The sequence below is a fragment of the Lineus longissimus genome, chromosome 16 (genome assembly GCF_910592395.1).
Source record: "Lineus longissimus chromosome 16, tnLinLong1.2, whole genome shotgun sequence".
NCBI lineage: Eukaryota > Metazoa > Nemertea > Pilidiophora > Heteronemertea > Lineidae > Lineus > Lineus longissimus.
Window position 1 is genome coordinate 3533234 of NC_088323.1, and position 25679 is coordinate 3558912.

At 41.8% G+C, this 25679-nt stretch overlaps 3 protein-coding genes across 5 annotated transcripts in view; 2 read left to right on the forward strand and 1 right to left on the reverse strand.

Moving 5' to 3' along the window:
* LOC135500076 (G-protein coupled receptor 54-like) overlaps window positions 1-13750 on the forward strand; it is a 34941-nt gene extending 21191 nt beyond the window's left edge. Inside the window, exons 1-5 of one of the 2 annotated variants that reach the window (XM_064791231.1) lie at window positions 1599-1832; window positions 8505-9846; window positions 11835-11970; window positions 12661-12899; window positions 13227-13750. In XM_064791231.1, the coding sequence (XP_064647301.1) occupies window positions 9484-9846; window positions 11835-11970; window positions 12661-12899; window positions 13227-13739 (1251 nt within the window). In that variant the 5' untranslated portion in view covers window positions 1599-1832; window positions 8505-9483 and the 3' untranslated portion in view covers window positions 13740-13750. Of the gene's footprint in view, window positions 1-1598; window positions 1833-8504; window positions 9847-11834; window positions 11971-12660; window positions 12900-13226 lie in introns of those variants that run through there. The other variant, XM_064791232.1, reaches the window with a different exon arrangement.
* A 2116-nt stretch (window positions 13751-15866) lies between these two features.
* Window positions 15867-18647, forward strand: LOC135500077 (probable proline iminopeptidase). The gene is made up of 7 exons (XM_064791233.1): window positions 15867-16078; window positions 16360-16483; window positions 16694-16872; window positions 17103-17187; window positions 17303-17490; window positions 17687-17831; window positions 18183-18647. The coding sequence occupies exons 1-7, from the start codon at window positions 15942-15944 to the stop codon at window positions 18291-18293; spliced, it is 969 nt and encodes a 322-aa protein (XP_064647303.1). The 5' UTR covers window positions 15867-15941; the 3' UTR covers window positions 18294-18647.
* A 27-nt stretch (window positions 18648-18674) lies between these two features.
* On the reverse strand, window positions 18675-22091 carry LOC135500075 (cytochrome P450 2U1-like). 2 transcript variants are annotated; one of them, XM_064791229.1, is made up of 5 exons: window positions 21672-22085; window positions 21152-21349; window positions 20343-20867; window positions 19514-19957; window positions 18675-19044 (listed from the first exon to the last, which is right to left on the reverse strand). In XM_064791229.1, the coding sequence occupies exons 1-5, from the start codon at window positions 21838-21840 to the stop codon at window positions 18857-18859; spliced, it is 1524 nt and encodes a 507-aa protein (XP_064647299.1). In that variant the 5' UTR covers window positions 21841-22085; the 3' UTR covers window positions 18675-18856. The 2 variants fall into 2 exon arrangements, with proteins under 2 accessions (XP_064647299.1, XP_064647300.1); XM_064791230.1 differs by lacking the exon at window positions 21152-21349 and having other exon boundaries at window positions 21672-22091.
* Between the last annotated feature and the right edge of the window lie 3588 nt (window positions 22092-25679).

Genomic DNA, 25679 nt, shown 5'->3' on the forward strand with positions numbered 1-25679 from the left:
CTAGTGCAACGTATCTATTGACAAGGTTGCTGGTTAAAGGGCTGATGTAGGTTCATAACGAAAACCAGGACGACCATGGGACTAGTCGCGTACCAGGTCAAAGGCGGTGTTTGAAAGTTGACAAATATGTTATCCATAGCACCACTCGTTAAAAAAACTGCTACACGGGAACTCCAGGCACGTATCATTTGCACCGCCAAATCCTGGTATAATGGTCCTATGTGACAGCTTAAGTTGTGACAAACGGTCAATTTCATCTGTTACTGCTCCGTGGTTTTTTCATCTTTTGTTGGCTGCTGGCACTTGATTTGCGTGAATAGTTGTCTGATTTCTCTCGCCGAAGAGGGAAATTACCATATATTTAAGATCAATATCATCACCTGAGAACGTCGACAATAATAGCTGGACACGACAGCTAACCATGATCAGACAGTAAATAATCGCCTTGAATTAGCTTAATAATTTGGCAGCCAAGAAAAGAAATATAGCATACTCGATATTCAGATATCATACAGTGAATCATCATCTTCTATTAGCTTCATCATTCGGCGTCGAACAAAAAACTCGTACTCGATATTCCAGAGAGGAATCCGATGCTCCGATTGGCTGATAAGCCAGTGATTTGGCTGTTAGACTGGTGCCCTGTCGTAGTGGAATGATGTTGATACAAGGATTTTACGTTATTTACCCTCTACCTTGCACCATTTCCAACCATTTGGGGTCGAGATACCAAGGTACCAGTATTTGCCAAACGAAGAACTAGCTGTCGATCATTTTGTTGTCACCGGCAATAATGTAAACAAATTCTCATTTAAAGCAAGAGATGAATTTTCAAATGCAATTGTCTTGGCAAATTTTGAAAAGGACGAAGCCGTCTGCTTTTGTGCCTGAGATCTCTATATGGTCAGGGCGGTTGAACAAAAGAGCAATAGCTGTTTTTTGAGCAGCAAAACATGCCTGTTCTCATATTATTCACTATGGGTGGAAGCAAATACCAAATTTTCTAGACATTCGTATGAACTCAATTGAACTCTTCCGAGATAACATTCTCGGCCCCTTACCCTTCCCGTTAACATGGAGTTTTTAGTTATCACAGACCTGCATCAATATGGCTTGTCACTCGTGGCAAATCAGTGAGCTTTCAGCAAATTCCTGGTAGTCCTTAATCAAATTTCTGGCCGGGAATTGCTGCCCGAGCCGAGTCACCTTGATTGTGTTTAGCTGTCATCCACATAAAGTATTGGGAGGTCTATTCAGATATTCATCGTTGGCAAATGAACCCGGCTTACCAATAAACGAAATTAGCCCGTTTTTGCGTACGCGTATGCCTAATAGTTCACTTTGGGCCTCTAAAGAGCTAAGTCCCTTCAATTCAAGCCTTTTCCTTTAGTGCAAGAGTTGGTAGTGTTTGGCTTCGCTTCTGATCATCCGTATTTGGACTGTGCCTATCCAAAGGGCAAAAGTCGATTGAAAGCATTTGTGGCCGAGATGAATATCGTGTAGAACGTACGGGGATGGTAATCGGATGTTCGGGTCAATCTCCTTCTCCCCGCGTCCAATGTCCCTGCAAGTCGCGGCAATAACACATTGACGACAGTAATCCCGCACTCTCCATCCTTAGAAACAGCCTTAGATACGCCTTGTTACTGGCGTAGAAGTCCGTTGCCGCGGTAGGGTGCAGTCGCGTTTCCAATTCGTTGGCGCAAAGGATTCACTAAACGGCTGCGTGAGCCGTGATTTCATATTTGTTGCAATTATCAAGGCGTTATTGCGAATTACAAAGGTGGATGACAGAAGACTGGGTATATGCGGTATTAGGGCGATAGTGTTTCGTGAGTATAACTTTTATTGCCTTCGTTTATTTTTCACTTCTTAGGGAATCCTGTCTTGAAGAACTTATCATTAAAAAAGTAAAAGCGGGTGAGAATGATTCACGTTCAGACTCAATTGCTGATACAATGGGCGATATGAATAAAGACTAGCAAATGCTTTTACTTCAATTTTGTACAGAAAGGCCAAAGTTGCTATCAACGTGACCTTTTCGCCTTTTGAGCTGAGAAAATTATTATTTGAATTTCCAGTCAGCCTGCCCTGCTTTGTCATATCGCATGTCCCAATAAGCTGTCCAAAATCACGAAATCAAGGAACCATGGACTCAATCGATTTGGAGTGAAATATGTTCTGTTTCTGTGACAAATCCTCGTCTCTTGACACTGCGAAATCGATTTATCTTGTTCTGAAATAGCTCTTCCATCGTCATGTGGTACAGGGAAATGTCGTCCGACAGTCTCTCAAAGCAAGCGTAGAATGTGGAACACGACGTGAGCAGTGGAACAGAGTTATTTTAGATGCGCTACCTCTAGTTTCTTCGATTTATACTGATGTGGATTAGAATAAAAATGGTGTCGATAAAGGGTAATTTTCACTGAATGAGATTTGGTGCTACACAACATATGCATCGTAAAATTCTAAAACATTAAAAGCCTGTTCCCATTTCACAAGCTGGCCAGCGTGACCAAAGCGTGACCAAAGCGTGACCAAAGCGTGACCAAAGCTAACTTTCATCTAAGTCATCAATGTGCTGGATGTATAAAATATTTTAAACCTGGTACAGCTGTCTTGGAAGTATCGGTAACCTCGCGTTAAGAAGCACAGTCTACGCATAGCTAATCGTGCGGGATGAGTTACTACATTGTATATTATATCCCTGATGCTTGTTCCGAACACCAAGCAATCAGAACTTGTTACCTGGCCAAATTTTTTTTTTCAATATATGACACTCAATTGCGCCGCTCAATGAGGTTCGTGATCAGGTTTTTAAGAGAATAGTGTGCTTCTTAAAAGAAAAAGCGTGTGAGTTGCGGTGAATGGGTTTCTGTCGCGTTCTTTGTCAGGTCAAAGGTGTAACAACCAAGAAATGCGTGGTGCTGGTGTCTGGTAACGAGAACTGTCGTTGATTATAGTTGGTTCTACGGAAATGGCTGCTTGCTTCGTTTCGGTCTTTGCTCTGCAACCCACCAAAGCTAAAGACATCGACGGGTGTTTTCATATTTTTAAGCCACCTGCATCTCTACAGTAGTAGCTTCAAATAACAATTGGACCTGTCAATATAACGAATCAAGGCAACTGTAATTAATTTACTCTCAAAGTTAAAGCTGGATTGGGTGTCGCAAATGATGCGCAACCTCTGTATTCATGTTTTAGACAATCATGTAACAGCACGCGATACAGTCAGGTTTGTGAATCTTTGGTGTGTGGCAGATGCTCCAGGGTAGCTACCTGAACCGCTGAAGATGTGATCTCGTGCCGGTTTGATGGACATGTGTGAACACTTGTCTGTGTTTCCAAACATCACGCTACAAGGTGATTTGCGTGTGGTTTGAAGGAAGACACTTGTAAGCAGGTGCGCTGCTTTGTGCAGATAACAGCCCTAATAAATCATTGGATGGGTTATAGTACCTTTTTATTTACAATTGTTAAGGAAGGTTGTCCCAGTCCGATCACCAGAGTGCTCCAAGGCCTCCGAAATCGAGAAACGTCTTTTTCGGAGAAAATATGTGTTACGATGTATCCTTAAAGTTCCGTAAATATAACCGTTGTCGGGAGGCATTTCAAAATGGCCACATGTAACTGGTATATGTTTAAATTCACAATTTGACAATAGTTGTACATTAAAATTGTCTTTGTGACCATGGACTGAACTCTTACAAAGCTGTGCTTTAATTGTTACGCTATTCAAAAAAAGAACACGTTCTTGTTTTTGACTTTGGCTTTAACTGACTTCAACGTTGTGTTAAGGGAAAGCTGAATTCATGGCTCTGCTTACTACAAGGTCTTTGAGAAAATTTCAAAAATCGAACCCAGTCAAAGCCAACTTCGTTAGCATGGACATCACGTCTTTCTACAGTAAAAGAACATCAAGTTAATTAAACCAGTCTGGCTTCAACGAAATATTAGGGATTTCGACAAATTAATGAGCTGCAACCTGATTTTTGCTGCGTAACTGGCGAGGAGATATTATTGTTTCTATTTTCTTTTTATTATCGGATAGCAGTAAGCTGTTTTTCGTTGACGTTATCAGGTGTTTTTTTTTACTCAAAACATCGAAGAGTAGAAAAATATGATACATCCCTATGTTATTCTTAGCATGGAAATATTCAGGTCAAAATTTTAGTGCGGGAATGAATATCTTTTGTGCCATCCTTGAGTTTATAAACTAGGTTGATCGAAGCTGTTCAACGCAAAGGCAAGAAACATGTTTTTATGGCAGTTGTTGGTATTTAGAGCTGATACTGATGGCGCAGTTCACAATCAACATAATCGAAAGCGTACAAATTTTAGGCTGGGGGATGGGTTAATAGGCCAAGATATTACATGAAATCAAAATCGTCGATTCAATGATGCACGAATCGGTGGCCCGTCATTTTGAGAATCAGTGGCTGTACTCTTTTCTTTTGACATCATTTCGGGAAATTCCATGAAAAACCTAGTACACTAGCCTTTTTTCAAATACTGTCTGCTCATTACTTCACCTCATCAACATTTAATTTTTTGCTATAGTTTTAGGGGTAGAGTTGGAGTGCTGGTCAAAAGTGTACGGATTGTACGCTTGTGAAAATGTTGAAAATGCCGGCCGCAAAGACACCTTTAATATTTTTGTCGTGTGACTGAATCTCTGGTTACACAACGATAAGAACCACCACATCACTTTTTTTTCTCATGTAGCGGAGGGAACTATCAAACAATAAGCTCAAAGGTGAACGCACATTTTTAATTTTCATGCGTTATCATTCCCAGATAGCGGTGTGATACTGGGCGGCTTGCAGGAATCACAAAAAACACCTTTTGTTATAATGTTTATTGTGATTAATATCATCAACTTAAAACATTTTAAAAGTGTTAGTTGCGTTAGATTCCAATAATTTCGAAAAATCTGAAAAATATTTGGAACAATTAGCCATTGTTTCATTTCTCATCACCAGAAAAATGTGAAAGTAATAAATCCATTTGCGTTGGCTTTGAACACAGTATCATGATAATGGAATGAAAATCACCACTTTATCAGCGAGAGTAGTGGGAATTGCCAGAACATAATAAACTAATCAATGCGATTGCGAAGCATATTAATAATGCGGAGCAGAATTTCTACGCATATCGTGAAAAATAAATCTACGTTGTGTAAAACAATAAGATGAAGGACTCTGACTACATCGTATTCGTCTCAACTTCTAAAGGGTAGAATCAATGGCGTGTGGAGTTTCCTGCTTGTCTTACCAACGCAATGGCTGCTCTGCTACATGATGTAAGCTTATTATTGAAAAAGAATACGACGGTTATAAGCCGTGCCACGTTTGTCTGAAGGTTCCACCTGATAACGGATGGGGACTTATGGATAGGTCCTCCTAAAACATGGGGGGACAAGATCATTACCGATGTTGATATGTGCCTTGCCAAATAGATACCGTGATGGCTCTGAGACATAAAAATGCATAGCTTCTTCAAAGTAAAAATATTTGTGCGATTAATTTCATATAGTGCCTTACTGCTACCCTTGCCCTCATATAGCGACTATAATGGTGTCACATTGAATTTTAGCCGAATACCAAGTCTATGTCCTCCGACAGTAAAGTAATTGCCAATGACATTAGCGTCACGACGAATATCTCCACTCACCTTGATATTTCATATTACGTGAGAGTTATGACCAGTCAGAGCTGCGGCTTTCAGCTCCTCCCTATCATATTAGTGCCATTTTGGTGACTTCGGTCATGCCCCAAATTATTTTGACGAAAGGTCCGTTATACGTACATATGTTATAGCTGGGCTTTGGTCCAGTTAAACTCTCCTACGTGAAAGTTAAGAAAAATTTTGGAGAAAGAAAGAATTTTGGAGAAATGTCCGATGAGTACCGTATGAGCGAGAATGCGAACATCTCCAGTTACGTTTGTCTACGTGAGATAGGTCGGTGGTTATTTCCTGGGATTAGTTCCTAACAAACACCGATGACGCTCGACCATTATCACATCTTCACGATTATCTATTAATATCGTAGAACTACTTCGGTGAAGCATCTTAGGGGACTTGCAATGGCTTCGTTTGCCGGAAGTGATTTTCGTAAAAAGACGTTTTTTTCTTACTTATAGATCGGAAGGAGGAGAAATTTTGAAGATCGAGGATTCCGGAGTGAATTGTCTTTGAACGTACACAGACGATCACATATAAACATACACAGGGAGTGCTGAAAGTTCATGATATAAAAAAAACTTTGAGATATAAATGTTGCGTTCTGATTACCAAATAATCTGCTAAAAAATGGTTGTTCTTGAAACTAGTGTTTGTGTTATACATTCGATCGAGACAAATGTTCCCATTGGGAGAAAAACATGAATATCACGTACCGCGTCGGTGCGATGTATTTGCGTTGCTTTGTCAGGTTTTTATCGCCAACTGCGTACATACAACGCTCAGGCTCACCTGTTGGTAAGGCTTATCAAAGTTAAATACATGTTTCTCGTCAGCAGCCGCATTTGATATGGCCCAATCTTAACTCCTTAAGTTTCCTTGGCCTTACAATTATCTAGCCAATCAGCATTCCGCAATTGCGCAGAAGACCCGACACACTTGTTCCACCGCAACACGAGCCTGAAAAATGTACGATATTCTACTGGCAGGCTGCCAGCGGCTAGTACACTTAAGAGTTGTGAACAAAACAGGGGCAACAAGTTACAGGTACTGTTGCCGGCATTAGTCATTGCGATTTGTGTCGCTTGAGCAAATACTGTCAGTTGGCACAAAGAAATCGAGTTTTCTGCAGCGGCTGGTGACAAGCAATGTTGGTTTATGAAATTGATGCCAAACGGACTGTCATCAAACACCACAAGGGTGGAGCTCTAATGTAGGCCTGGACTGAGGTGTGTCGCCGAAGTTTTAGGCAAAATGACAGCTTCATCCGCGTGTGGTTTGTTGAGACAGACAATACAGTGTGTGAGGTCTAAATTTTTAGAATTGCCAGAGGGTGCCCTTGTGTGTGGTCCCTTTCATTAATGTTCTAATGGTCTGCTGACGACCACAAACCAGCCGACAGAAATTTTATTTTTGTTATACTGTATTGCTTGGAAATATTGATCAGATTATTGACAAATCAGAACATTCATATTTTGGCACGATCTACATGGGGAATGTCTCGTTGGTATTGGCGCATATCAATATGGGCGCTGTTTAGACGCTTTTACTCAATGAAGGGCCGTCTAAAACCGCAATCAAATAATGGGCTAGATAGGAGTTCTTCAGTGGCTCAATTAATCATATCACCATATCACGCATTACGAAATGAAATCGCCACCATATAATATCGCCACCATATAATAGACGTATGACGTATTTTGATGGTTTTTCAACACTCGGGGGGGGGGGGGCATTTCCGCTATCCTCGGGCCTTATGGTGGTGATGTTACTGGTGTCATTATGGTACTTAGTTTCATCGAACAACACCGTAATTAAAATATATAAACGTTTTCTTTTAATAAATCTTCTCATTTTCTTCTTACAAAATCGGATGCTTTTGCTAATGTGTACCTCCAGGAGTCCCGGAGCTGACCTCCACAAAGCATGTAAAAGACACACCAGAAATTTCGGAAGTGATTTGTCACAACCTGTGACAGTGACTAACATCAGTATACTGATTACGGGCCACAATTCAAGCCAGAATCCTTCTTGGCTGGTGAAAGAGGGGCGAAAGGAAATGAAAGGAGTACCTTTGCAAAAAAGATAAGAATATTTCAACAAAAGATTCCGGTGAATCAATTGAGGCCCACAAAGCGTATATCAATTTGCATCGCCGTGTTCCTTCCGGTGGTTTGTACAGTTGAATAAGTATTGTCGTTATCCTATTATTTGCGTTCTATTGTGCTGCACATATCAGCACAATTTCACAAGATTATTTATGGTAAAATATTACTTTGGGAAAGGATAAGTGCAGGGCATACTGAGCATTCTGAATGGACTACATTCATAGGCAAACAAATATTACAGATTTTAAGATCATTTTTCTCAAAAAACAATCCAACTCATGCCATTCCTCCTACGGAACATTTCCTTTATCGCCTTTTAAAAGCTTTTAACAATGTTTCGCCATTAACAATACTTATTGCTACAATATAACAAACCATTTTTAGTCTAATCAAAAATAATACGGATGCTGAAAGTCTACCGAACGGATTTCCATAATGGATTCGGAGAACAATTTTATCCCATTAAATGATTAGAAAAAGTATTCTTTAGAGATTGGGTGGATTTCAAACTTCGATAACCACATGAAAAATGCTTAACGTCGCTACTTGTCAAGCTATGTCTTTCAACGTTTCTGTAGCTAACGCCACTACGAGTCCTCTAGGATATTACGATGTTCTACTCTGAGACCAACGGGTTTGAATTTGTTGTTGCCACAGATACAGAATTTGATGTAAACATACATTATCCGCTCTGTGCTATTCGTGTACTTACAGGTCATTACTACACGAACTAAATCAGATCTAAAAAAGCACGTCAAGATCAACACCGTAACCATCACGAGCCTGATCCAAGGAAGTAAGCAAAATTACCACCCGAATGATCAAAGACCTTGTCGAGGTGGATCCAATTTTATATTCGTTTGATATTATCCAGTGTTACTCCAAAACTGACAAAATCGAGGGAGTGTTGTCGTCGGAACACTAATCATAGAAATGCCAAGGAGCAGGAGCGCAAAGGGATGTGCACTACTCCCTAATAAATCAAGTCCTTGTGAGATTTTGGCCAAATGTGTTAAAGAAAGTCACTTTCTTTGATTTTGCAAATTATATTTTTTTGTGGTAGATAGGCTACGTCTCTCAAATTCTTGAAGTGTGCTGGCAACCATTAAGGGGGACCCCTTGAAAAATAAGTTGGTTCCTCTCAAGCATAAACGAGGCGGATTACGCTATATCGCCACACAAGGAATATTGACAATATACTTTGATCAGTCAGAATCACGGACCTTTCGTGAGACATTTCTTATAAGGTATCGTTTTATATTCATGGGATTCAGGTTATCACGGCTTTTAGTGTGAGCGTAAGCTAACTCGAGACCGGCAACCATGCTATGAAGTCACTGAAAGCTAGTTTTAACGAAAGAGGCTCGACTGCAGTTCCCAGCTTAACTCTTGAAAACAGTCTTAAGTGCATTCTGGGATTGAACGTCTTCGCTGTGAGTTTCCTACCATAAGCAAGCATTGTCGGAATAAATTAAATTTCTCTGGATTGATACATTGGATAAAGTTGAAATTCCTACGTTTTAAACAGACCGTGTGCTTTTAAATCCTTTCCACTACTGTAGCATTTATGAGGATATAACGTCCAGATATATGAATTTCGATTGGTGGTAATTTCATCTTGAAAAACGTATTCGGGGATTATTTTGAGTGCTGGAATAGTTGCTATTTGTGGACGTCATTGCGTAATGACGTCATGATGACTCAAACAGGGATATTAGCTTACGCCTCCGCATTACCGCCTGGCAACTTGACGTATTACGAAAATTCAACGATTTTACCAACTGAAGCCGACGGCCACATATTCTATTGGGAAACAGTGTTAGTCCCGGTGATATGGGGAATCTTGATTCTGATTGGTGGAATAGGAAACGGACTTGTGATCTACGTCATCGTTTTTCACGGAGAGCGTCGTGTTACACATTGTTACATCGTCAATCTGGCGATAACGGATCTGGCTTTCTTGTTCTTCTGTGTACCATTTACGATGACGTTTTACGCATTGCCGCAATGGATATTTGGAAACATCATGTGCAAGTTCGTCATGTATATCATATACGTAAGTATAAGGTTTTTCATGCCAAGAATTTATGACCTACGTGCATATTTTATATGAGGTATGTTGTCAATTCCGGCCTCTGTTAACCCGATACCATTTTCCACGGCTTTAAAATAAGTTTTAGTAGCGTTCAGTGTTTTTTTATTTGTTTCTTAATTCCAATCCATATACATGTAGTATTCAATTACCATCTATTTCGCTTCATTTAACACTGCATGTAACCTTTGTTAAGGCAGCGAGCAACTTCTGTTTGAAATGAAGAGAAATCGCAATCCTTGTAGAATCTATTGATCATTTTGATTAATGCCTGCGGAAAACCTCCCGAGGAAGTGATGAATTGAAAAAGTGTTTCATCCATAACTTAGAATAATTCTTCACCGATTACGTCCGCAGCGCATGCAATGTAGAGATTTGCGATGTGAATAAATGGTACTTTGGCTGATAGCCGAAATGTAACTTCCTCCGGGAAATTCAGAAATTTATTGAGATAAAAGATGGGCATCATTTTTTACGCTGCCTAGCGGCATTGGCGGTGAAAATTCCTAATTGTATGAATACTTTAGCATAGTGTTATACGTATTCTGTCACTGGTTTCAAATAAACAAATGACAAATTGGAAAACGCACAATCATGCCAATTGAAAAATACTTGAAATGAACAGCTGTGTGAACATGTATGAAATATGGATTGACGTCAGCAGTATAGCAGCTTTCGATTACAATTCGCTATGGATTTCAATATTTTACACTATGCCACATTGTCAAGTCTTCGGTTACTACAAAAAAGGCAGTTTTCGTAATATGTACGAACGAAGAATTATAAAGTACGTGTACGAAGATATATGGTGTCATCAAGTCCTCTGTTAATATGGAGATCGTTGGTTCGAGTCGATTCTGAGAATGGTTACCGCTGTCAGTTCACCTCAGAGTCGATGAGCACGATGTTTCTCGTACATGGTGCACAGGCAAACAAAATACCTCGTCCAAATGACCTTATCATGAGACAAACTATGTTTAAATCCATCGAGAAAGAAATGTTGTGTGCAAAAGCAATTCAGAGCGGCTGTGATGAAACCGGCGCGATGTAACTGTTGATCCCTGGGGCAGATCACGTAGGCACTCGGTCAATGAACGCAAAGCCGCTCACATTTCCTGGCGGTATAATCCCCCATTTAAAACTGTTCCAAAAGGCAAAAGCAAACGCAGAGGAGGAAGATGAAGAAACCAGTTTAGCGCAGCTAATATGACGTACTACCGCAATGGAAGTTTATTTTGGACTAAGTACATGTACAGCCACCCACGATCGACTATATCGAGTGAATGCGACAATCCAGAGGCATTGCTTTTTATCTGGTCGCCATTGTTAGCATCCGGTAATTGATGTAAAAAGCCTGTTTAGTTATTTAATAATCACCCCTTGGCAAATAGGAGTTTTGCGCTTTGATATGGTAGTCAGCAGTTTTCAGAAAGCCATAAGCCTGGTAAAAGTTGAAAGTGCTGGGAATCCCGAAATTATGATAAACGATGGGATATATATCGTCCACTGAACTTGTTCTCCAGAGTGCGGACTCCACATCAGTTCAGCTCCTCTTTATTAGCACTCGACGATACTCCACGCCTTGTGGAGGGAGGGACATAGTCGGTCTTAATGGTTGTGGTGTGCATGGTGGATGAGGTATCGGGTTAACCAAAATTGGAAGTTAGGACACGTCTAAAAAATAGAACAGTATCAAAATATTGGTGCCTGATATTTGTTTTGCGGGGCGTGCCGCAAATGATTCATTTCGTACATGTTATAAAGGTTGCCAAATATTTGTTAGAAGGCAGGTTTTACGGGTTTTCGCGTCAGTGACTTAGGACAGGACGCGATGACACCTCTTACCTTCGTACTTCGTCGTTCGTACGGGTTGCAAAACCTGCCTAGAATGTGTTAACATGGTTAAGCCGAGGAAGCGTTCATTCATTCATCCTTGTCACATTCACTTTCAGGTCACAATGATGGCAACGTGCCTGACCCTCACGGCCATGACCATAGACCGATATTTCGCCATTGTTCACCCGTTAAAGTCCATGAACAAACGGACGCCGAGAGTGGCCATCCTAACTAGTTGTAGCATATGGATAGGTGAGCGTCTATGCTGAGAAATCACAGGGCTCCGATAAAACTACCAACACCATTAATCGGAGTAAATTTTACGCACTATTATCCTACGTTATACGGGTTGTTTTTAATTCTATTGTTGACTCAAGACTGAGAATATCTTTCCATTGCGGGAAAGTATCCTGTCATCGGGGATTAAAATCCAATCAAGAATGTTATCAATTTAGAACACGAGTTTAGATTTTAATTTCCAAACTTGGCCTCAACCTTTCAAACGACAGCGTCCGTTATTTTTCTGTGTCGTCGAGTATTTGTATTGCGAGAAGCTTAACCATAATGCTATTGAATAGAATTTAATTATTATAAGGTCAGTGTCATAAGAACAGTTTGCCCGTTAGATTCAATTAAACGTAGAAATCGAACGTTTGCTGTGGCTCCTCGTTAAACCAGTAGCGGTGTTTCATAGCCCCCGCACATGACTGTTAGAGGTCGCGTCAAGAAACTGGATATCAATATCTCGCAGAGGGGTCGCGCACATGTGACACCGTATCTCCTCTATTGGGAGCAAACCTCGACATTAAACCTCGTCTGCACATCGCGATAATGCAGTAAAAGGAAACAACCACCAGCGATGGAAAGGGCAAGTGGCAATTCTTTTATGGCTTTCCTAAGTGTATCGGACGAATTTAATCTCCTTATTCGTTCTCGTTTCAGTTTCCTTCATCCTCTGTATTCCATTCTTCATTCACAACCGGGTGGTTGAGGCCTACCACAACGGCCCCAGCTACTTTTGTCGAGACATGTGGCCTTCAATGTTTGCTAGTCGACTGCAGCAAGCACTCGTCGTATCTGTGTGTTACGTCATACCGCTCATCATCATTGTCATTTGTTATACATTGATGTTGCGCCATCTTTGGAAGAATGACAGCACTAGACATAGGAATAGATTTGACGTAAGTATGATATGCTGTAATTTGCCACTTTTAGCAGCAATTTTTAACTTCCGGGGTGGCCGTTTGACCAATCAGAAGACGTTTTAATTGCATGTTCAGCGCAGAAAGCAACACGATAGGGAGGCAACGGCTTTTGATTGGATAAGAGAGCGCCATAGTAACACCGTAAGTGATCACCTGTGGAGCAAGATTGTGCATATGCCCCGACTAGTCGGAAAGTGCGCGCGCTACAATCTGGGTTTTCATCTTTAAATCGATGGTATGCAATATAACCTATCCTGAAGTAAAGCCTGGACTTCTGTAACAAGTTCTTTTCTCTCATTTCAGCGCCCCGTTTCCGACCCAGCCCGCGATCTCCAGGACAAGAACCGTCGCAAGGTAGCCAAGATGATCGCAATCGTGGTCATCCTATTTGCCCTCTCGTGGCTTCCAATCCACGTGCTGCTCACCTGGAAGAACTTCGACCCATTTTTCCCACTCAGCAATGAACTGTACAATGTGAAAATTTTCGCTCACACTTTATCATACACGAATTCGTGCGTGAATCCATTCGTCTATAGTTTTATGGGCGATGGGTTCCGCCGTGCATTTCGCCGGTCGTTTCCGAGGTGTCTTAAGACGAATCGCGTCTCTCCCTCTGGTAGCCATGTGCTCTCGCAGGGACCGTTCAACCGAGTTAGTGACCGAAGTCTCGGAAGTGAGAAGTCGGGCACGATTTCCTTCCCAACAAGCGGAAACAGCAGTCTAACTAGCAGTGATGAAAAGTTGCAAGTGGATGATAATTTTAATTATAAGCTGGAGTGGACAGTTGCGAACGTATTTGTTGGGAAACATTTGTAGTCCGATCCAACTAGCGAAAAAAAAATAAAATCCACAATCCACAATATCCACAATATCCACTTCAGCGATGGTATTGAAGACACCTTCCGATTATTCGCTAGTGACGAGCAAGTCTCATTAGTTTCTCCGCAAAATAGTAATTTCCCCTTTCAAGCCTACTTGGGCCATATTTTGCTTAGGTGTCGATCTCCAGGACAAGAACCGTCGCAAGGTAGCCAAGATGATCGCAATCGTGGTCATCCTATTTGCCCTCTCGTGGCTTCCTATCCACGTGCTGCTCACCTGGAAGAACTTCGACCCATTTTTCCCACTCAGCGATGAACTATACAATGTGAACATTTTCGCTCACACTTTATCATACACGAATTCGTGCGTGAATCCATTCGTCTATAGTTTTATGGGCGATGGGTTCCGCCGTGCATTTCGCCGGTCGTTTCCGAGGTGTCTTAAGACGAATCGCGTCTCTCCCTCTGGTTGCCATGTGCTCTCGCAGAGACCGTTCAACCGAGTTAGTGACCGAAGTCTCGGAAGTGAGAAGTCGGGCACGATTTCCTTCCCAACAAGCGGAAACAGCAGTCTAACTAGCAGTGATGAAAAGTTGCAAGTGGATGATTATTTTAATTATAAGCTGGAGTGGACAGTTGCGAACGTATTTGTTGGGAAACATTTGTAGTCCGATCCAACGAGCGAAAAAAAAATAAAATCCACAATCCACAATATCCACAATATCCACTTCAGCGATGGTATTGAAGACACCTTCCGATTATTCGCTAGTGACGGGCAAGTCTCATAAGTTTCTCTGCAAAATAGTAATTTCCCCTTTCAAGCCTACTTGGGCCATATTTTGCTTAGGTGTGCAGTTCGTTGTAGAGATAGGCCTATTCCACTCCGGAAGCAGTCGATCGGCCAATTTTCTCCCCGTAGAAAGACAGTGTTCATGATGACTATAGACTGTCTCGGGATTCCAAGGGATACTTAATATAACTGGCCCGTCAAAGTGGACGGATTCTAAGCACCGTCGGTCGTTCTGCCAAAGAGGCACGAATAAGCACGAGACCGTAATGTAAACATGAAAAGCAATTTAGCCAGAGTGAAAAATAAATTTAGTCCCAGTTTTGATACTACTACCCTATTATATTGTTCATTGATTGTTCAGTGATTTATAGCTAGAGAGACGCAGGTGTTAGCCCATTCCAAGGAAGTTAAATATGGGGACGAAGTATCCAGAGACGAGTTTACCTGAGGGGCCTTCTACTTCCTGAGTGATCATAGAAGAAACATATTTTTGTCTATTGGACAATATGTTCATGTAAAAAGTTAACTACTGCTGTTGTGAATATGTTGTCGAGTGTGGTCAGTTATGTGTGTGTATTGCATTATATCGTCATTTTTAATGTCTGTATCATACGAAATTATTTGAATAAAGTGCGAGTAAATATTATTCACCAATGTGGTTAAGTTCATCGTATATATTGTATGATCCTCAATAGCAGAGTGGTAGCACTGATGGCTACCACGTCATTCGTATGTGGCCCACAGGATCGATCACACGTGAGAATCCGAAGGTTGGGACTTGGAACTATCACTTGCGCAAATGATTTCCAGTCATCAGAGTAACAGTGGAATCATCCTGAAGTTAAACCACTCAATGTGAACTCTCTGCAATATAAATTCATCCCTCCTATGACCACACTTCATTTGATTTCACATTCAATGGTGTTAATCCGTATCTCTCAGATGACCACATTCACTTGATGAGCTCAAATTGAACGTTTTATCCCCAGTATAAACTTAGACCAAACAGAAGCCCAGGGCTGCTTATTCGGAGCTGATTATTAGCCAAGGATGACTCCCGTGATCCCAAATCCTCAGAATAAAGGCCCCCACTCCCCAGGAAAACACCATTTGAGTGTAAGACCCGTTCGTAAAATTACCTACGGCCACCCCACCCGACAAGAAGAAAGCAGAGAGAGAACTCCACAGAACCCCCATCAAACCGAATCGTACATTTTGAAATATGCAAATCTCCCGGGTAAATCGTGCAATTGTCCGTGCGCATCCGTAATTGAACTAATGGTGTCACCTATTATTACTATAACATATGTGACATATGGAAGATGTGACAAATCGCGCTTCCATTACGTTTAGCGGAAGTGAATTATCAACAACTCAATTTTCTAGTCAAAATACTGCATTTGACGCATGCTAAACATGGACAATTTACGCTCACTTTATCCAGAATTGGAGCCGTTTGACTCCGGAATGTTAAAAGTCTCCGACATTCACCAGATTTACTACGAACAGTGCGGAAAGAAGGATGGAAAACCGGCACTTTTTCTGTAAGTAAAATACCGTACAGGGTGTAACACAAATAATGCGCTTGACCAAATTAATGTGTACCAGTTTACAGCACTCATGTCATGTCATGTCATGTCATGTTATGAAAGGCATCATTTTTTCACGCACTGTGTGACATATTTACCTTCAAGATACGATGTATGTAGTAGTAAGTTGGGTTTAGTCTGGTTACTCTTCGTTGACACTAAACTGTCCTTCCTGCAGCCTTCCAATAGCGAAGAACAATAATAACATACTGATTTATTAAATTATTATATTTTAGACATGGCGGTCCTGGTGGTGGCGTTGGTATGAACGACAGACGTCTATTTGATCCTGAGGTCTATAGAGTTGTGCTACTTGATCAGCGGGGGGCAGGCAAGTCAACACCTCCTGCAGAGCTCAAGGTAAAGTTTGAGTAAATCTGACAATTCAAAATCCCCTTGACTGGTGTGTAAGCCTTTGTGATTACTCTTGGTCCACTTGTGAAAGGTTTTTGTCTCTTTAGAATGAAAGCCAATGGTGCAAAATAAAAGACTGACAACAAATTTAGATTCAACTTTTTTGTAGGGATGGGCAAAAGGGTTAAGATAACTAATCATGACTCTCTTTGGCAGGACAATACAACATGGAACCTTGTTAATGACATTGAAAAGCTGCGTGATCACCTAGGAATTGAGAAATGGGGTGTTGTCTTCGGTGGAAGTTGGGGCTCCTCCCTGTCTCTCATCTACGCGCAGTCTCATCCTGACAGAGTTAAAGCAATGGTGCTGAGAGGAATTTTCCTTGTAAGAAGGTAAGTAGGGACTGTGAGAGGAATGGGGAGGGAACCAACCATTACCAGCATTGTTTTGAAATAGCACTTGGAACAACCGGCCGCAATATGCACGTATCAAGGCCTTGTTGGTCTGCTATGCAAGGTTACAATAATACCATATGAGAATTTTTCGATTTGATATAAATTACACCCGTGTTTGTATTTCTTCTCTTGTCAGCTACCGTAATGATTATTTTATTGCATTTCAGAGAGGAGATTGAATGGTTTTATCAAAAAGGTGCTGGCAATATCTATCCTGATCATTTTGAGAAGTTTGTTGAACCTATACCTGAGGTAAGGTTTCCTCCATAGCAATGTGCTTCAATCGGACTTTAAGAAGGCTAGGGGGAGGGACTCTGAGAAGCAACTTTGGTAGTATTAATGCATTGCACTACATGATATATTTCAGGCCGAAAGAGGCAACCTGATCAAGGCCTACTATAAACAATTGACCAGTGAAGACCGTACCGTCCGTGTTCGTGCAGCAAGAGCGTGGAGTACCTGGGAGATGGTGACGTCGTCTTTGTATTTGAATCCTGAAGCTTTGAAGAGGACGGAAGATGACGAGTGGGTGCAACGCTTTGCCAGGATTGAATGGTAAGAGTGATGTGCAGGGCAGTGTCGAAAATATGTCTCTTGTCTACTCTTCGTTTTCCAAGTCATTTTCCCTGCTGTGGCTCAAAGTCAATTGGTGGTCTCTGTTATGTGTTACTGTGAAATGAGTCCGGACTGTGGTCGTCTCTCCTTATTCTATTCCTATCTCTTACATTTACACTGTCCATTTTCGTTCCAGCCACTATTTCAACAATGATTCCTGGCTAGATGAGGAAACGCACATTCTTAATAACATAGACAAGATTCGCCACATACCATGCACCATAGTCCAAGGCCGATACGATTTGGTCTGTCCCATGACCTCAGCATGGGCTTTACATAAGGTTAGTACAATTTTATCCACGAGTTCCCAGGCAAATCTGTTTCCAAACTTTGGTGAACATGTGTTAATTAGAAACAAGAAAAAAAGTCATCCAAAAAAATTACAGCACATTATCCTCCCAGCGACCTATTTCCGACGCCCAAATTGTCCCTTAAAAATTAGCTTGACAAAAGGGACCTCATACTGGCTGAGGTTCGCCTTGGCTCTTTCAAGTTTGCCATAAAATGAGCAGAGTTAGAGCAAACTTAAATGAGGGTTGCATTTATGTATCATGAAATGTGATTTGTCTGTCAACACGATCAGAGAAAATCTTACGTCAGTCTTAAACATATAATTTTTTACCTCCCTTCAGAAATGGCCCGAAGCTGAGCTCAATGTTGTGCCCGATGCTGGACATTCAGCAAAAGAACCCGGGATCCGTGCAATGCTACTCGAAGCTACGGACAAATATGGGAAGATGTAGACCAAAGCTACTGTTAACCGCCAAATGTTCACCGTCGTTGCATTTTGCGGATTTGGGAATTTCCAAGATTGCCTAAAATAAAGATCGTAATCCACCAAAATGAATATCTAGAAAAAATATCAACGTCGAAAAAATGTGTCGGTTTAGTCGTACATGGCTCCGATCTGGACGACAAAAATTTGAGTGGTTGTTAAAATTACAGCTATTTTTGCGGGCCTTACTGTGCTTAGAGTGACAGTTGCAAAAATCCATTCCCAAAATCAAAGTAAACCAGACATGACCCTGAAAATAGCAACCTGTGATTTGCCAACTCTCAATGGACTGTTTTTTATAGTAATTATTTTGTACAGAATTGGAGATCATTAAATGAATCAATGCATATTTCATCTTAAGTTTCTTTATTAATCAAATTTGTTGTAATTGGTGTGATGAGGACAGAAAGTTAGTTGCCTCAATGTCCTCAGTACGTGGCTACTTTTCCCATTGACTTCAGCCTATGAGGTCTGTCTGGTAAGTTGTGTCTCGAAAACTTAACACAAGAAATTTGAAGCCCCAATTCTTTGCTATTGATCAGAGCGCAGGCTAATATGAACTTCATGAGGCTTTGGCTGCAGCGTGATGGAGAGGATCCCATCACTGCTCGGTGGTGTGCTGCCCTCTGGGACGGAGAAGCTGAACCGCTGCAACATGGCTGTGAAGAAGATGAAGAGCTCCATCTTCGCAAGAGATTCACCGGGACAGGAACGCCGACCTGTAACATAAATGTGATCATAGTATAGGACAGTATAGGTGGTTTAGAAGGAGTATTTGAAACTGTTTGAAATTTTGTTCCCTTGGTGTTGAAAGACGGATAAAGACATATGATGGCTAGGAAGACTAAGACACCATCTGGCATTACATCTTTACCATGTGCTTCTCTCGTTCATTGAATCCACAAGTGTGTATCACCCTTTCGCACCTTCCCTCTCGGTCAATTTTCCTGGCCTAATTGAGAAGGGCCGCCTCCAACCTATTCCTTCAGACAATGGACCCTGAAGTTAGCTGTCATGCTTCAGTTGTTCTTTTGGTTTCCTAAGGACAGTTGAATGTCCCTGTTCAGTTAGTCATGAATTTTCTATCGAATTGTTAACTTTCCATAGATTACTTCAAACCCGATTTATTCGAACAGGTCATCAAATAGTCGACAGATGACTCTGGAGCTCGTATTCTGGTGCACCTACCTATCAGAAACGGGATGAGCCTCTCATTGTGAACCACATTCCCCTTTTCGTCCAAGAAGTTTTTCGGGTTGAAAGTGTCGGGGTATGGCCAATAAGTCTTATCATGGTGGACTGCATACAGATTACTCATCACAATTGCCTTTCTTGGGATCGTATAACCTTCAAGCTCAATGTCCTGTTGGGTGTTTCCGTGTGGAGCCCCAAACGGAACAATGGACGCAGCTCTTTGTATTTCCATCAGTACTGCTTCTGTATATTGCATTTTCGTCCTATCTGCTGTGTTCGGTTTGCGCTCGCCCCCGATGACCTCGTCAATCTCTGCTTGGACCTTTTCCTGGATATCTGGGTTTAGGATCATGAAGAGAATTGCGAATCTCAGGGTTGATGCTGTAGTCTCGGATCCCGCTATGAAGAGATCAGAAATAACCACCCGTAACTGAGCATCTGAAAGAAATTGACAATGATATGGGAAACCGGATTCAGCTTCTGTTTTTCTGAAGTAATGATCGTTGTTTCTTTGTGCCATTAACATATTTGTCTTTACATAAGTCAGATGATCAGGAGCTAGGTACAGTAAGTGTCAGTAGTCTGCCCGCTATCTTGACACATCTAGTAACCCTGTCCCGCCATACTCGTATGACTAGCTCAAGTGATGGTAAGCCTGGTCTTGGAGGAGCGTTTTCTAATATTTGGGTTGCATGATGTGGACACGACACTGCGTTTATGCTGTTGAATTCGCTCTTTCGCTGTTTAAAAGGACGTCGACGTGCTTTGCGTTGGTCCTGCTTTGGGGTTTTCTTAACCCACCTGATCTAATAAGTTGATTTACCTGTAAACGTTGTGTTGGGATCTACCTCCATCCTTTTCTCAATCTCAACTAGGTATGCATCAATGAAACTACGTATATTCTCCTGATCCAATGAATCTTTGTGTTCATTTATCTTTTTATGAAAATACTCCATCAATGTCTCTTGGTTTTTTCTAATCTTCTTTATATGGAACAAATCCCCAGGCAGATACTGCAGAAACGGAAAGACATCAGTTGCCAGCGTTGCTAAGCGCGCCTTCGTGACGGAAAAATTTACCATTTTCAAACAGTTACGGAACTCATCGTCGTTGTATTCGTACCGTTGCCCAAAGACGATGGAGCAAATGATATTGGAAACCGACATAGTTAGCAGTAACTTCAGGTCAATGTTTTTGTTGTTGTATTGCTCCAGTTCCCGTAGCAGTCCCGTGGCCTCCTCTTGTATCTTCTCTTGGATCATTATCTTCCCCATACCGAAATCTCGCAGGACACTCAATGTGAACCTTCGCTGTTCTTTCCACGCCTGACCATTTGACCCCAGGACCCCTGAAAAAACAGTGCAAACATTCACAGCGGTCTGAATCATATGTGGATATCAGGATGACCCCCCCCCCCCCCCCCCCGTCGGAAAAGTGTCCCAGCCTATGATATGTTGACGGTTTAAAGATACGGTTCTAAAGGTTTTAGAGACCTAAGACCGCCAATGACACAACACTCACCAGAAACATTAGTCTTTTGAACAAGTTTTCTTGTCAATTTAAAATCTGTGAAGCCAAATTCCAATACATTCATGTAGAATCCCTTTGAAACAATCCGTAGAAAAGTCCTACCTTTGTGAGCCCCAAGCTGAAGGGTAGACAGAATGAAAGATGGAGGTCTGTCTGCTAGGTCATCCCTCTTCACGAAAGCCTGCTTTATCAAGTCGAATGTATTGAGGACGACTGCCACTTGCCATCCCGCTGTTGTGGAACAGATGTCACTCTTGAAGCGTTCACGCATTCGACTAATGTTGACCATGGGGTTTTCGGCTGAATGTGTGGAAATACAGCGCCATAAGTTTGTATTAAATGGCCAAGATATATTTCCAAATCGGCCCAATCGGGTAGGGCGTTGATCGAGTGGATTTTAGGCCTGCTGTGGAAGGATGCGCACACGTGATGCATTTTAGCTCAAATGCTGTGTTTTTTCCTGCTGGGCATACTAGAGGAAACTTTTAATTAAGGCACCATATTCGTCTACCGGGGCAACCCATGTCACCATTCTATTCATACTGTCTCGTAGGGTGAGGGAAGAGGCCGCCTGGTCAATTTCTTCCCGGCCGGAGTGCATCACAACATTATCAAAACTTACCTGCTCCGTTGCGTAAATTATCGATTATGGCGGCGACTAGACCTTTGGGGCCCGGTGGAAGATTCTTCGTCATCAGCCATTCCCGTAAGATAAACCATGATGCCAACACAACCAGGAGAAAAACGAGACTTGTCTGAACACTAAAGTCGGGGAAGAGCTGTAGCAACATTATTGCAGCTCGCTCTTCGGTACAAATGAGGACAAATGTAGTGTATGTCTGGTATTCTCCTTCAAAGACGAAACGTCACATCTTTCTTGCCTTGACCCAGAAAAACATGTGTCGTGTGTCGTTAATCATGAATCGCAATAACACCACTCATTGTTATTTCTCTCGTATTGACGGTAGTGTTGCATGAGAATAGCTGAACAGGCAATATCATACGCATCGTTTATGTTCGCTTCTCCGGCCCTCTAACAAGAGTCGGTAATCTTTTTTAGGCTCACATGTACATCACATCATTCGTCAGCTGTTTTTGTTCTTTCCAACGGTTTGGATGATATGTTATCTTATCAAGTAATTGAAACCTCAATTTGAATATTGACATGTTCCTTGTCCTGATCAGTAGTCATGGTACGCCCGGTACAATGTTTCGGGTAAATGATTAAAACTAGGTCACCATTAACCCAACATGGATTGGTGTCACACCAACATGCATTGGTATGACATAGAACGACAACAAAGAAGATTGCTTTCATAATATCAGATTATATGATAATAAACTCTATAGGTATATATATATATATATACTTGAGACTTGGACATGGATACGTGATACGAGTGTCACTTAAAGTCGCTACACATGCATAAAGATAATTATATTAAACGTGCATGCGTTTGCTCTTGAATAACTGCCAATATTAAAATTGGTTTTTTTATCAAATTTCGGCTGCTTGTAACCGATACCAATGCTCTTGCCAGCATTAGTTATTGCGCAAAAACCATTAGCATTTTAGGCACTACTGAAGCCGAGCAAGTTTTATTGGGTGTAATCACGATCAAATACTCAGACAAATGTGATGGCCAGAGCCAACCAAGGTTACACTGTATGTCCCAATAGCAGTGTTATTCTTCTCTGTTTGAATCGTCATCGTCCAATAATTCTACATAATGCTCACCGCCATCGCTATCATCATCATGGTCCGCTTTTCTGTTTTTTGCTTCTGCCCATAACCGCCGTACACAGAAACCCGAACAAGACAAAAACACCGTAATCGCCCCAATACTACTCAAAACTGTCGGGATCTCGTGTAAAAAAATTACCCCAAGGGCGTAACTGAAAATAATCTGGGCACTCTTTATAATTGCCACGACAGCTGCTTTTTCCTGTTGGAAGGCCGCGACTTTGAAGACGAATCCCAGGCCGCCGGAGACACAGAAGGCCATCATCCAAAGCCAAGGTGCCACCTCCAATGGGAGAGTCCATACTCCTAGGACCGTAGCTACTGAAGAGGAAATCACTATTCCGATTAACGAATTATACAATACCACTGTCCCGTGGAAGACGTCTTTCGTCTTCCTTGACACAATGTACCAGAGGCTGACAAAGATGGTCGACAGGGTGGCGAAAAGTGCACTTGCCATTCGATTACATATAATCACCGGTTGCGATTCCTCCGTTGCATTGGCTGTGGAGAGGCTACCCGAAGGAGCCATGATTTGTGTGGTGTTGTAGAACATTCTGCCTGTTGGCATGACAATCGATGAGTTGGATATGACGTCATTTCTCTGTGTTCTTGGTGTTGATGAATTGAAGTCCGAAGTGTTCTGGTGAAAACACCTCTTGGGAATCGTGGCAGTAGCTCCACCCAACGCCCGTTTTAGAGGTTCCGGCTGCACAACAATGGCGCCGCCAACAATGATGAAAATGATGAGTGCAAAATCTATGCCGTCGCACTTCTCACCTAAAATGAGCCATCCTAAAATTGCTATCAACGCAACGCTCAGGAAACTGATCGTCACAACGTCAGCGTATACAAAGGAGTATGAAATCGCTACGTAGAACAACAGAACTTGCACCGTCCATAGAACGCTTCCGAGCCAGACGTACGGATTTCTGCAGATGAAAGCCTGACCTTTGACCTTCATCCATGCGGCGATAACTATTCCAAGGATGAAAAGCCGATAAAACACACACTGCACTGCGCCAAATCCAGCCGGCTCCAAAAAGACGAAAAAAAGCCCGTTGAGTGCCGAGCAAAAGGAGGCTGCAAGCGCAAGCATGGAGCCCAGGCATTGTTTGAGGGAAAGCTGAGATAAAGCCATCTGATTCTGCCCCTCTCTCGTTCTCTAGTCAAACGGCAAAGGTTAGAACGAAATAGAAATAAACCTCGAGGCCAACAGAACCAGGAGAAAAACGAGCAATATATGTAAACTCAATCGGGGAAGAGCTGTAATGAGCAACATTATTGATGCAGCTGGCTCCTCAGTACAAATAAGGATAAATGTGTATGTACGGTATTTTCATTCAACAAGTTTTTGCCTGGCCCAGAAACACAAGTGTCGGTGTAGTCAATCATGCATAATAGCCAGCGAGTCGCGATATTACTATTCATTATTGTTGCTTATTAACCCGTCATTGTATTGAAGGAATAGCTGAATAGGCAATATCAGTTGCATCTTGACAAAATCAGGGGTACGGGAGGCAACCTAACTTGGGTGTGGGATTGAGGAGGTGCCAACCTGATCTCTATGAATTTCGCCAGTGTTGCGAGGCGCTTTTGGACATTGCCTGCGAATTTCAGGTAGACCGACGGCAAAGTCAGTTTTAGTGATGGTGCTTATTGCAGATTGTTGAAATATGGAGTTGTTTCAGCAAGTTGTTCATTTGATATTTCAATAAAACCAGGCACGGCCCAGTCCATGCACGAACAGAATGCTATCACACGCCTGTCTCCCGCAAACAGTAATCAACCGAAAACCATAAGATATACCTTACTTTAATATTTGCCCGTATACGTTGATCAAAATTCGTAATTAGCAACGTGAACGTTGTTTTCCACAGGATACAGGTTTATTTACAACGACCATCATATATAGATCTAAGGAATAAAGCGATCTCAGAATAAATTGACTCGCCCAAAGGCATTCAAACAAATGCGTTACAAGTCAGTGCAGCTTGGCTACGGAGCAACGCCATTCGACAACGCAGTAATGATGTTGGCTTCCAAAAGGGAACACAGCTACGAAATACCCCAAGTGCGCCAACTGCTTTTTTGACCTCACGAACCCCCTTGAAAATATATCCTAACAGTATCATTGTCTATGTTAAACATGCGTTGATTGGTCAATTTTGTGCTTTCAGTTTCCTAGTCGAATCGCGAATACCAGTATTCGCGAAAGGAGCCTCCAAGTCTTTCGTACAATCTTGTCCTGCTTGAGGAACGTTTCAGCGATGAATATTTTTTATCTATGAGCTATTCAATGTATCTATGAACTTTGTGAAGTAAGATGGCCGCCACAACTACAGGACTAAACCAAACAGGGCATGATGTCTGCCGGTTTGGGGAAATAGAAACACTCACTCGACTGCATTTTTACTTATCATACTACTGTGGCGTCCCGTCGGTCATCCTTGGTGTCCCAGGAAATCTTCTTATTTTACTTATAGCAGGCAGACGACACAATAGAAACCTTTCTGCATCTGTTTACATGCAAGCAATGGCAGTAGTGGATACTATAGTTGTAATCGTCGCCGCTTTTCACATTCCTTTCCTGCATAGCCGTGTGATAGAAGAAGCAAAGAACATGCAGTACATGTAATGTATCTATTTATTACAATGTTGTGAATTGGAGTAAGAACCTCAAACATATTTTAGAATGACACAATTTGTATGAAAAAGAGTGAACTGTTTAAATCGGTCTAACTTATATGTATGATGCTCTTGTCATATCATGCAGAAACCCTCAATAGAGGTTATGCCGATCGGGACCGTTGTAATTGGATGTATGTGCACCACGTGGAAACGAAGCTTCAAAAAAGTAGAATGTCTTAATTATCTCATTTACAT

Coding starts and splice junctions, on each gene's coding strand:
- LOC135500077 (XM_064791233.1), top strand. CDS start 15,942: ATGCTAAACATGGACAATTTACGCTCACTTTATCCAGAATTGGAGCCG. Junction 16,079..16,359: donor GGAAAACCGGCACTTTTTCT/GTAAGTAAAATA, acceptor ATTATATTTTAG/ACATGGCGGTCCTGGTGGTG. Junction 17,491..17,686: donor CGCTTTGCCAGGATTGAATG/GTAAGAGTGATG, acceptor TTTTCGTTCCAG/CCACTATTTCAACAATGATT.
- LOC135500075 (XM_064791229.1), bottom strand. CDS start 21,840: ATGTTGCTACAGCTCTTCCCCGACTTTAGTGTTCAGACAAGTCTCGTT. Junction 20,868..21,151: donor TCAGCTTGGGGCTCACAAAG/GTAGGACTTTTC, acceptor CTGTTTTTTCAG/GGGTCCTGGGGTCAAATGGT. Junction 19,958..20,342: donor TCCCAACACAACGTTTACAG/GTAAATCAACTT, acceptor AATTTCTTTCAG/ATGCTCAGTTACGGGTGGTT.